This window comes from Lycium barbarum, chromosome 12 (assembly GCF_019175385.1).
Source record: "Lycium barbarum isolate Lr01 chromosome 12, ASM1917538v2, whole genome shotgun sequence".
Taxonomy (NCBI): domain Eukaryota; kingdom Viridiplantae; phylum Streptophyta; class Magnoliopsida; order Solanales; family Solanaceae; genus Lycium; species Lycium barbarum.
Window position 1 is genome coordinate 105838119 of NC_083348.1, and position 14311 is coordinate 105852429.

General features: G+C 34.9%; 1 protein-coding gene across 1 annotated transcript; it reads left to right on the top strand.

Annotated features, from left to right (window-relative positions):
• Positions 1–2912, top strand: LOC132623923 (uncharacterized). Its single transcript, XM_060338738.1, has 2 exons — positions 1–244; positions 2596–2912. The coding sequence occupies exons 1-2, from the start codon at positions 93–95 to the stop codon at positions 2660–2662; spliced, it is 219 nt and encodes a 72-aa protein (XP_060194721.1). The 5' UTR covers positions 1–92; the 3' UTR covers positions 2663–2912.
• The last annotated feature ends 11399 nt before the right edge of the window (positions 2913–14311 follow it).

Here is a 14311-nt window from a genome sequence, read left to right on the forward strand (position 1 = left end):
ATTTGAGAAATCCGTTTTTGTTGTGACGCAAGAACATCAGTAGCAAAACCCTTGCATAGAAATCATATATTCATCTCCACTTGCAAGATTCAATGGCGTTAACGAACTTTATACTGACGGTGGTGGGAGTAAGCGCCGTTGTTTTACTGATGAGAAGCGACGTCAAACAGTCAGCCTCCATCTTCAAGCGTAACGTCCGTCAAATTCGACACTGGCTCGAAGAAGAATCCGCTTCCGCCTCTAAGTATGTCATCCACTTCTCTTTCCCTATCACAACTCAAAATACAAATATCTTTCTTTTCTTTTATTTTAATACGTTAAATAAACAACTTCAGATATAACAGAGAAACAAGGGAGTTAATATGTACTGTATGTGCTATAGCTCATATTTACAGTCTTTTCTTCTATGAAGTTGCAGAAACCCAAAGAGATTTTAGCAATGAAGCAAAACCAATTTTGTAATTTCTTGGTATCTTATCTAGGACAATTTGTCCATTTTTTGAGATTTGGTTGTAGGTAGTATATTTTTTTAACATAAGGGAACCCACAACCGTTACTCTTTGGGTAAGCCCCGCTCCTGAAGAGATAACTCACACTAGGCAATGGTTTTAGGTAGTATATTTAAATTGAATTAATCTAATGTACTTATAGTACCAAAGCATGAGTTTGGGTGTTTAGTGTTAAGTTTATCTAAGATGTTCGCTTGAGTTGGATAAAAGTTTTCAATTTTTTTTTTTTACGCTGTAATATATGGTATCTTGTCTAGGATTTTTTGTCCACTTTTTGAGAATTTGGATTGAGGTAGTGTCTCCTTAGGGTATCTAAATAAAAAATTTCTGATGTGCTGATAATACCAAAACATGATTTTGGGAAAGCTACCTGTATAAAATTGGATGGGTGTGAAGTAAAAATTTGAGTAGAAGACGGGGCAAGATTAGAAAATGTTTAGTAGTGTTGATAGTGTTCCACAAAATCCTTATTCTTAGGAATGAGTAATGCTTTGAAACAGGTATTCAAAAATCTTATCCATATAAGTTGGATAATTTTCCATGTTATGCAAAGGCTGGTTATTTTAACTAATATCATATTGGAAAGTGTTTTGAATGCGAAGAAACTATTGGATTTTTTTTTTTATATGACTTAATGAAAAAACTTACGTGACCGGTTCATTAATTCAGATAAAGTAATTTGGTGAGCAGAAGGAAAGTTTAGCTTGTTTAGCAAAAGAGTTAAGAGTTTTGGGTACAAAGATATTGGGGGTTTTTGTGTGTGTGTGTGTGTGGGGGGGGGGGGGGGGATGCTGACAATTATTTAGTGAGACCAGGATTCGAATGATATAACCAGTGACATGTTATTTTATTATTGCTTCATTGGGTTTTTTTTTTAAAAAGTTGTTGAACTTAGTAGCATTTATTTATTATGTTTGGCTTTGAGCCGGTGATTAGCCTTGGATGAGGGCGAAATCGTCCTGGCTTTCAGGGACGGTTCAGGTAGTGCTTCCAGATAGAACCATTATCATTTCTTTTTGAATATTTCTACTTGGAGGGCATTTTCTTTTTTTCTTCATTGAATAGCACAACCTATTTTGCACAGAAGTCGAGCTTTGGATGGTTTCATTTGATCTTCCTTTTTTTGATAGGTAGTTTTAAAATATTTTTATTGGAAAAAACAGCATTTAGGACATTGTTCCCCATTTTGAAGTTGTGAAAAAGAGTGGAGGAGAAATATTTCATGAACTAGTGAAAGATACATCCAGTACTGCTCTAGGATAATGAAATAAGCAAAAGTTCCTACTTAACAGGATTCTTAATTAATCTGTACAATTGTTCTGCTTTTTGTGTAAGTGTACATTCTGCTTAGGCTGTGTATTCTCAATACTTATTCGGAATGGTAAAATATTCTAGTAAAACTCAATATTGAGTTTCAGTTGGCTGGTTATGAAGTTATTGTTGCTTCTCTCTTCGTACAAGTGACCTGTGGAATAAGGATCTTAAGTCGCTTCTTCGTTTACAACACTTTCTCGGCTAACCAGATGATGATTGAGTCAAAGTTTAGGCATATACGTGTTAGTGCCTTTGCTTCAGTTATCGTATTACTTGTTGTTGATACAGTTCTTTCTCATTATTTTCAAAATGGCTTCTTCACTATTGTATTTCCTTTTCAAACCTGCTTTGATATGCTTCAGTTATCGTATTACTTGTTGTTGATACAGTTCTTTCTCATTATTTTCAAAATGGCTTCTTCACTACTGTATTTCCTTTTCAAACCTGCTTTGATATGCTTTATTTGAGCCGAGGGTCTTTCGGAAACCACCTCTCTACCTTCACAAGGTAGGGGTAAGGTTTGTGTACACACCACACCTCTCCGGACCCCACTTATGGGATTACACTGGGTATGTTGTTGTTGTAGTATCTTTGCACAACTTCTCTTTTCTTATATAACTTCTAGTTTTATCTTATCACACTGTATTAACTTGTTTCTCTTTGTAAATTGAATCCTTCACTTTTGCTTGTTTGGTAATTGGTTGCAGTTGTTATGTAATTTTGTTTATGTGTATCAGCAGATCAACATGACATGCCATTGATGTTTCTGCAGGGAAATTGAGAAGGCAAAGCCAAAGGAGATACCCAAGAAGGACATCCCCAAGGAGGACAAGCATTAGACTTGAGTTGTGTTGAAATTCTTATCGGAAGCTGCACAATTTCCCATCTTATGTTTCACATTTTGGTCCGTAACATATTTTACAATGACTAATTTAGGCTTCCCATTTACTATATCGTTTTGTAGCCCCTTAACTAGTTGCCATTTTATGGTTTTCAAGGTTATGACATCATAAACGTTGGTGTATGTATCCTGTTAGATATACTTTCATTCTGGTATATACTAAAGTGTCGATTATGCTTTCATGTAAAGATCTGAAGAGATGTGCAGGATATGGTCGTTGGTACGCAAAAATGCGCGGAATGGAGTTCTGAAAATACTCGTCTTAAGCTACAACAGATGCAAAAGAACTCGGGTTTTTATTAGCATGTAATTTCTTGTGTCATCCTTGGTTAGTATGACGAAGGGAAAATGATTTTCTAAGGATCACAATTTTAGTCTTTTGGTAATGAATGTCATTCTATGAAACAGCTTGAATAGAGGCGATAGGAAAATGAAGCCGAGGAAATGTGTAGAATGTAGTCTCGTCACCTGTGAGAAAAAATGATTTAACCAGAAAATTATGGAACTTATGTCAAATATCAGAAACTGCAACACCAAAAACTGCACCACATCGTAAATACACCAATATAGTAGAATTGCAGCTTCAAATATGAGTTTCCCTTAATTTTTTTCACAATAATCATTAAAAGTAAAAATCAGAGTTTGTTAATTTGACAGGCTTAAGAATGTTCGCTTTTGACAGATCAAAAGCGTTTATTTTTATGACATTAAAGGATCAACACTGTTTAGGGTACATCTAAGAACGTCTAAATATAAGGCATGGCTCTTGTCATTTCTCTCAGACCGGAGGGAAGCACGGACCCAACACCAAAAAGGTCAAAGATTGAAGCACCAGTAAATTAATACATAATAGTTTTTTGTCCATGTGAACCACCGTGTCTCTCGATATAATATAGTTTATGATTTTTGTAAAGGAAGAAAGTTACAGAAGGATGCAACTAAGCACATTAGAAGTACGGATGGAAAGCTCAAAAGTTAAACTAAAGTTTGATAGGAACACTCATAGAGTTGCATTTAATAAACTACGTTCAACCCAAAAAAGAAGATTTAGCTACATTTTAAAGTATCATAAGAAGATGAAATACAACAGAATGTAGTTGTTTCATCATTCCTACGGAGCTACGCTATTCACTTGAGCAGTAAGAGCATTAGCAGCAACAGTAGTACAAAATTGGCATTTTCTTTTACTGCAGAAGTTTAATCTTGAATGATATTTGCCTCTTCTTTAACAAACAACATGAAGATAATTGGATAGCTGTGCACAAGCCTCAATAAGAAAGCTGAAAGTTCCCACTACTTCATGGTTGTAGTCTTTTGTGATGTACACAACAGTAGGTCAAGTTTTTATGATGTCCGTTGCTGCCCTCATTTGTATCTCCCAATTAAAATGTTCAGCTTCCCTTACTGCAAGACTCAAGAATTAGAAATCTCGTCTATCATAATGGAACATAGAAAAAGGGATGAGCCAATTTATATAAAGTAGTCATCATAAGTACAATAAAAGTATTTACAGAAACGTTAAGCCTCTAGGAGTTTTAAACTTTTAATCACACAAAAATCAAATAAACGTGTTTTATGCTAATTCACCAAAAACCTTGATCAATCGTGTTCCTTCAGTTACATGTAAGAGTGGTTTTTCATCACACCACAAATGTGGTATCTTGAGAGACTGGTTTTTCATCACATTGGGAGAAGAAATATCCAGCATAAACATTAGATATTTAATGTTGCAGCAAAATATAGTTGCTTGTCATATGGCAAACGAAACTTTAGTAGTAAAAAGAGCAGAGAAGCGAATCAACTTACATTACTATACAACCTAGCTTCATCTAGTGAATATCAGTGTCAAATTTCCAATTCCTTGTCGGACAAAGGATGGGTTGAACTATAAAACTCTTCACAATTTGAAATGATATTAAAGGTATTTGTTTGTTTTAAATCTTCCGAAAATGCACACAGGGCTCTTATGGACATAATTAAGTTGCTAATTTTCTCAAAAGTTGAGTGAAGCAACAAAGACTTGTCTAATTTGCATCAAACTCCTGTATGTTTAACCAACATTACTAAAGAATGACTAAGTTCCAAAGAATCAACGTCTATGCAGTGACCTCACTTGATGTCATGTTCAAAGGCTAACAATTGTATACTTATAAAGGAAGAAGAAGATTTGTTGTCTAATGTAGGCTGTAGCATTTGATGTTGTTACACCTCGGAAGTTTCTCCGTACTTGTATGATGAGTGGAATGATGAAAAGTTGAGTGAATGATGTTTTGTTAAGTTGGGAATGGCTAATTAAGAATTTTTGAAAATAAGAAAATCGCGGAAATTTTTTCAGCCAGTGGTCGTATATGGCACTATACGGCCCGTAAAGTGATTTACGGACCGTATAGTGCAATCGTCCTCCAGCTTGTCAAAAATCCCAACTTTCTGTAAATGTTGAATATGGTTAAATACGACCCAGTTTACGGCCCGTAAACTGGTTTACGGACCGTAAACCAGGTCGTAAACTACCATGTCCATCAGCCAAAACTTTCTGTCTTTGAAATGGTTAAATACGACCACAGTGGACGGACCGTAAATCAAAATACGGTCCGTATATGGTGGTTTACGACCACTGTTCATCCCGACAAGTTTTCATTAAAGATCAGATTTTGAATTATTAAAAGGGAACTTAAGCCCATTTCACGTCATTTTTCATCCAACACTTCAAGAAAACTCTAGAGTGTTCTTCAACTCTAAGAATAGCAAGAAAATCCAAGGAAACCTAAGATTATCAACACCAAATTCATGAGAATAAGTGTAAGAACACATCAAAGGATCTTCTAAGTCAAGAAATTCCCAAGAAGGTGGAACTAGGGTTTTGGCTAATTGAAGTATTTCAACTTAAGGATTGTTCAACCATCCTCCAAGGTAAGTTTCATGATTATTCCATATTGTTTGAAGTATTGGAAAGCTTAGACACTTGAAATGTAGAAGAACAGAGAAATGGGTCATTATTGAGTGAATAGTGACATAAATGAATGATAGTGGAATCGAACTATGAATATTGAAGTGTTGTGAGTACTAATACGTTATAAATGATGTTTATATCATGAAACAAGCATTAAATGCATGAAAACGCAAGGATGAGTTAGAAGTAGAAATAAGGGAAAATGGTGGATTTTGCCAAACGCACGTAAATGACGATTGTCGATTATGATATTGCGAATAATATTATGAATATTGGGAGTTGATATAGAACGTGAGAAAATTAGTATGAGCGAAGGAAGCGTTGTCCGACTTCTCCTAGATTTAGCGACACGTTCTTATAGTCAGTTACTAATGTTGATATGAATTCTCTTATGAAGGTAACGACATGATATCGACGGAGAACAAGTGAGCGATATCTTAGCTAAACGACCAAGGTATGTGAGGCTAGTCCTTCTTTCTAAAGGCATGAATCTTTTAACTTAAATCCCTATTTCTTTCGTGAGTTCTTACATTCTAAGAAGTTAAAAGCTTATACTTATGAATGTCTATATGAGATAAGTTATACGATATGATGACACTAGAATGATGATGATGTTATTCCTTGCCTACACTCACCTTATGTACTAGTCCTTTCAAGGTGAGGCAGAATATCCATGACAGTTCCATAATGTAATCGGGGGATCACAACCTTACGTCACCCCGATAGAGTAAAGTTGATCATGAGTCAAATATACGCATTATGATAAGATAAGTATTTTATGATAAGCATATTACTATGAGCATTTACATTGAGCATGTCATGAGCATTTCACACCGGGCCTAGTTGGCCGGGCAGACACCGCTTCGGCGGGCGGCGATACGGATACACCACGACCTACGGGCGTGGGCAGACACCACTAGTGGGCGGCATGAGATGGTACCCCGGACGCGGGAGGCCTGGACGCGGGCTAATATTATTGATTATCACACCGTTCCGACATGGACGGGCAGCTTGCATATGATGCATACATGTTATGATGATGAGTAAGACAGCATGCATTACTTCATGTATGATTATCAGTCAGATTCAGTTGTCTCATATTGATGTTATCCTTATATTACTGATGTTTCCTTTCATTATGTACGCCTCTCATACTCGATACAATATTCGTACTGACGTCCTTTCTTCGGACGATGTGTTCATGCCCACAGGTAGACAGGGAGGAGAGCTTGGCCCAGGTCCTCAGTAGCTGTCAGCTGTTAGATAGCACTCCATTGTTCGGAGGTGCTTATGGCTATTCTTTTGATGTACATTCATATATGCATATTTTGGGCATGACGGAGTCTTGTTCCGTCCATGTATTCATTATGTTAGTAGAGGCTCGTAGATACGCAGTGTGGGTTAGATGGTCTCACAAGAGGTTTTCATATGTATGTATATTATTTTGATGGCCGAGAGGCAAATGTATATAAAGTATTTATGTTTCGATTAAATATGATTTTTCCTACAATTGGTATGTAAAATTGATAAAAGAGTATTAAATGAGCAAGATAAGTAGTAGAGTGAGCGGTGCTTGGTAACTAGCTCCGGGTTCCCGTCGTGGCCCCTAGCTGGGTCGTGACAGATGTCCAGTGCATCCAATCCATCAATCTTCCTGATACGATTTGACTTGGGAGAAAATTCGAAATCAAACAACAAATGCGAAAACTAAATATAGTAAGAAATCAATAGATAAGACTGAACAAATAGGAGATGAGAATAGAAGAAAGAAAGGATTAAAACAACTAATTATTGTGATTAATCAACATAGGACTTTATATACCTACACCTATCAATCAACAAACAAATACATGAATTAGTGCAAGGGAGAAAGGAAACTCAAAGTCATACATGGACATTTTTCTCCTAGGAGATTTTGTACCATTCTTCTGTCCTGGTGGTATCTAGCAGTCACCAATATCTCTGATTTACTTTTTTCCTTTTGATTTTAGGTCTTCTTTTGTCGATTTTTCATTCCATTCGTTTGATTTTCTTTCAATTTTGCTGCTTTGTTTGAAATTCCAGCTGTAGTAATGTTGCATTAAGATTAATGTGCATAGATAGAAGAGATTCTCAATGCACATGCTAAAGGCTGAAAGGAAAGTAAGAAAAATATAATGAGAAAAGCCAGAGCATATGTGACCTAATTCCATTGTGAAATATTGTTTGTTTTGACATTACAATCACACTTCCTTATTGATACACTAATAATTAATAGTCACTTTAGAATATTCAAGTACTTAGGTCGGTCTGACACAGCTAAAAGGTCTAAGTTAAGAGATGCTGAAAACAACATGTAGAAACATACGAAAAATGGGGAATATAATGGAATCATTTTCTAGAACAGATGGAGTTAAATACTTTCATATCTTAAATAAATATACCTTCTATGACCTATGTAACCTCTTCCTAGATTTACTACCACAACTGATAATATATAAGAACCTACATAAATATATAAATGTTTTTCTCTTCGGGAGCTACACGCATATATGTTCAACAAACATAAGTTCAGGTGTATGTTATATAATTCCTGTGCAAAAAAAGATATAAAAGCAATAACAAAAAATTCTACTTGCTTCAAGCATATCATAAAACAAGTTGGCTTAGAGTGCACATATGCACATAAAATTCTAACAGACTCACATTCTCAAAATTTAAAAAAAAAGGTTCATAGGTAAAATTTCACTTAGAAAGGAAGCTTCAGAAGTAGCGAGTACTTTCATAAATTTGAACAGACCTAATCTAAGTATAGAGTTTGCCTTGAATCTATTGTCTAGCTAGTGAGACCAAAGGATTTTATCCTTCAAAAATCGTCTAAGCAACATTAATTGATGTTGCGCGAAGATCATGTAAAGTTTCCCCAACCACACTGCCTTCTTCTTTTCTTCGTGTACACAACTGCTGCATACTTTATTAGAAGCGAAGCTACCTGTCAACAAATGTCAAATGTTAAGGCCTTATGTCCTCTCAAAAATGTTGTATAACTTATGATACAATCTTTTAGGGATATAAATTCTTACACAGTTATTTGGACTTCCTAAGCATGTCTGAGAACAAAAGGTATGAAATGAAAGTAAAGTAAACTTCTTTGGAACAAATATGAACCAGCTAACTAAGCAGATGATTTGACCATACATCTTTAATGATACGACATAAATTTTTTTATCTGGAGATCATGAAAGAACATGTTATACATCAATTTAAAAGCACTAAGATAACTTGGAACTAAAATCAACTTGATAACTATAGAGTAGGGAATATTGACTCTTTAACAAAGAGAAGACAGGAACGTTGTTTGAGTTTCTGTTCTAATTTCACTTGGAGAAATTGATTCCCTAACTGTTGGAGCTCAGCATCTGTTACAAAGGAATTTTACTATCCCACATAGAGGTGTACACTCATGTTTTGAGTACATGTATTGTATCAATGTGTTGTATACAATCGTGCACACTCGTGTTTGATCACGAATTTGACCTCCACCAACATATTCAATCTCAATCACGGCGTTTCAATTTTTTGGTCCAACTTTGAGGTGAAAATTTGATTGAATGCTCAAAACCCCAATTTTACGCCGTAGGTCAAATTACCAAATTCATTAATGAAATATAAGGTAAAAGAAAGTAGGTATAACTACTGACATGCATGAATAATTTCTTGCTAGAAATTTCATTCAAAAGAATCGAAACTATCATATACCTACCAAATCCTAATTATCAACAAAGAAACTGCAAGAACATAGCAAGATCACCAAAACAGAAAGGTCAAACGAGATGATAAATATAACAAAGATGTACAATCTTTGAAAGTATAAAAATTCTAACTGCTGACAAAAAAGAGCAAGAAACAAAGCTTCCCTGAAAGAGTGATGACCAGAGAAAGGAGTAGGGCTACATATCGGTCGGTTCGGTTCGGGTTTCAAAATTATCAGTTTAACTTATTGGTTATCGGTTTGTAGACATGTTAAACCGTTAAAGAACCGTTAAAATATCGGTTAATGGGTTATCGGTTAATCGATTGTTGTATGTTATCGGTTCGGTTATCGGTTTAACCGTTAAGATTTCACACAACAAAAAAATGGCTTGACCACCAGTGGAACCTGCTTTGTCTGTCAACAATCAGTTATACTTTCTATTGTTAGCATAGGTAATTAGAAAATGAGGAGTACTGAGAGAATATTTCTTCCACCTCATCTATTAGATCAAATAATCATACGGATCTCTATTTTCTTTTGTTTTAAAACTACTTCCTTTGAACATTGATATTAGACTCATACATCTCCTAATATTGAATCAAGCAAGATACTTAAATGACAATTTAACTGAATACTTATTTCCGGCTAGTCTGCTCTAGGCAGCATATGAAATAATAATACGAGTATCACAGGATGATACTGCTGGAGGTACTAAATATAGGCAAGGGAAAGAGTTGGACGAACCTAAAGCAGAAGATTTTTTGACGTAAGCTTCATAGAGTAAACAGTCAAAACATCAGAAATATTGTCTGTTTACATCATCCTAGCATTCTCTTTCTAGGCCATGAGATTCACTAACAACAGGAATACATGAAAACTAAATATCGTTCAACAAAACAAAAGAAAAATAAAGAAACTTAAGTATCAGAAAGAATGAGATTCAGTAACAGTAATGAGAAGAAACAGTCTAGATCTAAGATCACAGTGTACAAGCAAATATGCTTTCTAGTTCTCTTCAACTCCATGAATAAACAAGCTTATGACATTCGAAAAGGAAACAGGTAGTAAATTTCTCCTTCCATTTAATCTCATAAAAATGCAGCACCACAACACCAAAAATCCAGCAATGCACAAGTATACAGTCTAATAAGGCTAGGCTGCCATCAACATTTGAAAACATATTAGCACCAGATAAAAGATAAGTTACCATTCCATATTAATAACTTCAAAACTGAAAGTAGCTAGTGCAAGTGGTGTTGTAGTTAGCAATAATTTGTCTAGCACCATCAGAATTCAGAAAATCAAAAACAACAGTCAAACTGTCAAAGAACCTGAAAATTAAATCCAAACATAGTCCTAATAGTTCTAGTCAAGTCAACAAAACAAAAACTACTCAATCCTTATAGTGTTATGCTCTTGCTCCAAGAGATCCAAACAACGCATAACATGAGACCTTAAGAAGGAGGTTCCAGTACGCTTTGAATGGTAACGAACAACACAGCCACAATTAATGCACTGTATGGTGCACCATCCATCATCATTTTCTTCATGCTTTTCATAGTGATCCCAAACAGGTGATCGAGCTTTAGGACCACAAAGTTGAGGCATGGTTAAACCTAATTAACATAGAAACAGAGAAAGTATCAGTTGATGACTTAATGTCTACAACACTGGAAAGATTAAGAAAAAAGTAACATATTCTCTTCCTAAAGAGAAAAGGAACTACAAGCAATATCACAAAGTGAATATAGAAAGGAAGAGAAAATATTTGGAATCAGCAAATGTAATATCCAAGATAGGAGTTGAATAATTAACTTACCAAAGTTTCATGTCTTAACAATATACACTTCTACATGTCATCAACAGAAGGTTCTTTTCCAAGATTGGCCATATCTAAAGAGAATTATATTAACAAGTCAAGCAACAATAATATTAAATAAATTATTTATAATTTTACATCAATACAAGGTTCTTGTCTTACCTTTTTCAAGTTGCTCGAGGGAATCTAAATCTTCCTCAATACTTATGGGCGTTGGTTCACTCCGAATCCAATCTTGAAGGCACACTAGAGCTTGTACCAATTTAGGAGTTAATGAACTCCTAAACGAATCAAGAATGCGCCCTCCAGTACTAAAAGCACATTCGGATGCCACACTTGAAATAGGAATAGCTAACACATCTCGAGCCATCTCAGAAAGAATGGGGAATCTAGGCGAGTTAACTTCCCACCAAAGCAATATTTTAAAATCTTGTCTTCCAATTTCAATATCTTCTGCAAGATATTTTTCTAACTCTGACTTAGAATCTGCACCTCCACTTCCAGATGTATGTCTAAATAATTCCTCATAGAAGTCATCAAATTCTCCTATAGGTTCGAGCCTTGAACTGGATGTTGCCACTTCTATTGAAGAAAGTTGACTACCTTTATCTTTTGAATCGTTCTTCACATACTCATTAAACAATGAAGTCATGTACTTTAGCACATCTTTTTCTATACCTTGCCCTTTGTCCCCAAACATCTTTTTAAGTCCAAAACTAAGAGAATTAAATTTATAGCGAGGATCCAAAACACATGATATAAAAATCATCTTATTCATTTTTTCTAGAGCACCCCAATATTTATCAAATTTCAGCTTCATCTTCTTTGCCATTTCACCCAAAACAATATCTTCATGTGATGTCAATTTTGTCAAGTAAATAGAAACTTGGCAAATTTCAAGAAAATGAAAATTTGATGTAACATAAAGTGATCCAGAAACCTTCTCAGTAAGCTTGAAAAACATTTCAAGAAATTTTGCAATTCTTTTTACACTCTCCCAATCACTATTCAAAAGTGTACCTGCAGGACTTCCATCGATAGTATCAATAAACTCAAGATGATGTGACAAGCCAATATCACGATCGGCATAATCTAAAATTGCACCCTCATATTCAATAGCCCTATTCAACATCAACTAGGTGGAATTCCACCTTGTGGGAACATCTAAGCATAAAGATTTCTTAACAAGATTTACATCTTCACAACATTCATGAAACTTCCCCCACCTAGCAGAAGACTGCCTAATGTATATCATTGTTTGCCTAACTCTTTCAATAGACTCAATTGATTCTTTTATACCATCTTGAACAACAAGATTTATAATATGAGCCATACACCTCACGTGAAGGTGAATACCAGTCATAAGATTGGTCCCCCATTTAGTTAATTGATTAGACAACTCTTTCACTTTCACATCATTTAAACTAGCATTGTCAACTGTAACAGTGAAATCTTTTGTAACCCCCACTCCTGCAAACACTTACTAATAGCCTTTGTCATGTCTTCACCTCTATAACTAGAAATTGGACAAAAATTGATAATCCTTTTATGCAATTTCCACTTATTATCAATTCAGTGAGCTGTAATAGCCATATAATTAATTCTTTGCAAGGAAGTCCAAGTATTAGTAGTAAGACACACTCTCTGTTGTGTTTCCTTAAACTCAATCATCAATTTTTGTTTCTCTTCATCAAAAAAATTAAAACAATCACGAGTGACAGTAGTACGGGAAGGACTCTAGAAAAAAAGGTTGTGCCACTTTCATAAAATTTTTGAAACCTTCTTTTTCGACAAATCTAAAAGGAAGTTCATCGATAATTACCATACGACACAAAGCCTTTCTACAGGTTTCTTGATCAAATTTCCATGCTGCAACAACTACATCACCCTTGTCACCCACCTTAACAGGTTTAAACACTAATTGTGCTTGATTAGTATCAACATTACGAGGAATCTTTTTACATTTGGGTATATGACCAAGCATTCCCCCTGTACCATGGTCTTTTGTTTCAGCAAAATATTCTTTTTTACAGAATTTACAGACACCCTTCTCATTTCCATCAGGATCAATAACTGGATCAAAATAAGTCCACGCAACAGACCTTTTTCTCCTTTCTTTCCTTTTTTTAGACTGAACTGTTTGAGTTTGACTTGCTTTTGAGTTAGAAGCTCCACTTTCACCAACTACTTTATCAATTATCATATTTTCAGCCATGTGTTTGTATCACTGTGAATTATGATTTTTCAAAAATAAAATAAAAAATCAAACAAATGACAGCGAACAAACAAAACATAAAAATCCAAATAGCACAAAACAAGACAAACGTTTGTTATCTCGAATGAAATCCAAAGGAAAAGAAGAGGAGAATCAGAAACTTACCGAAAACTGATTGAATTGCCGAAACTGAGAATGACGATTATATAGAGCAGAATATAGAGCTGCACGAGATACAAAATAATCATTAGTTTTTTTGTGATAAAATAGAAGGAAAGGCTTATATACTTTTATTGCACATTCTTGAAAAAGTGGAAATTTCTGCATATATCCAAAAGAAGACATATATAGAAGCATTCTTACGAGAAAAATAAAACAAACTATCAAAAGAATAAGATGAAATGGAGCTTAAGTGTTCAGATTCCATTTGGATTTTGTGTAACTTGAGTTTAGTTCATCTTACATTGTAAAGAAAGAACACAAAAATTAAGTAGAGAACCCTTTTTGCAACCAATGCTTCAACCAAAAACAGAAATTGCACAAATTATTACCAGGTTTGCAACATTAACAAAAAAAAAAAAAACAAATCCATAACCAAAAACTCAATTTGCAAGCAATACAAGAAGAAATTTCCACTATTTCTTAACCCAACAAAGAAAAGACATTAAATTTATAATTCTAAGGAAGTGATTTCACTAATTTCTCAACCCCAACAAAAACCCCATAACAGAAGAGTGAGAATTGAAAACGTACCTGTTCGTGAAAGAGGCCGAAATCATCAAAGAAGAGGCAAGAAAAAGATGGGCTTGAGAATCATCGTGAATGGGTAAGACGTAAGAGAGGCTTGAGACTTAAAGAGAGGCAGAGAGG

Bases quoted from the DNA above. Each gene is read 5' to 3' on its own strand.
- LOC132623923 (XM_060338738.1), top strand. From the start codon at position 93: ATGGCGTTAACGAACTTTATACTGACGGTGGTGGGAGTAAGCGCCGTT. The intron at 245-2,595 runs GTATGTCATCCA...ATGTTTCTGCAG, and splicing joins GAATCCGCTTCCGCCTCTAA to GGAAATTGAGAAGGCAAAGC.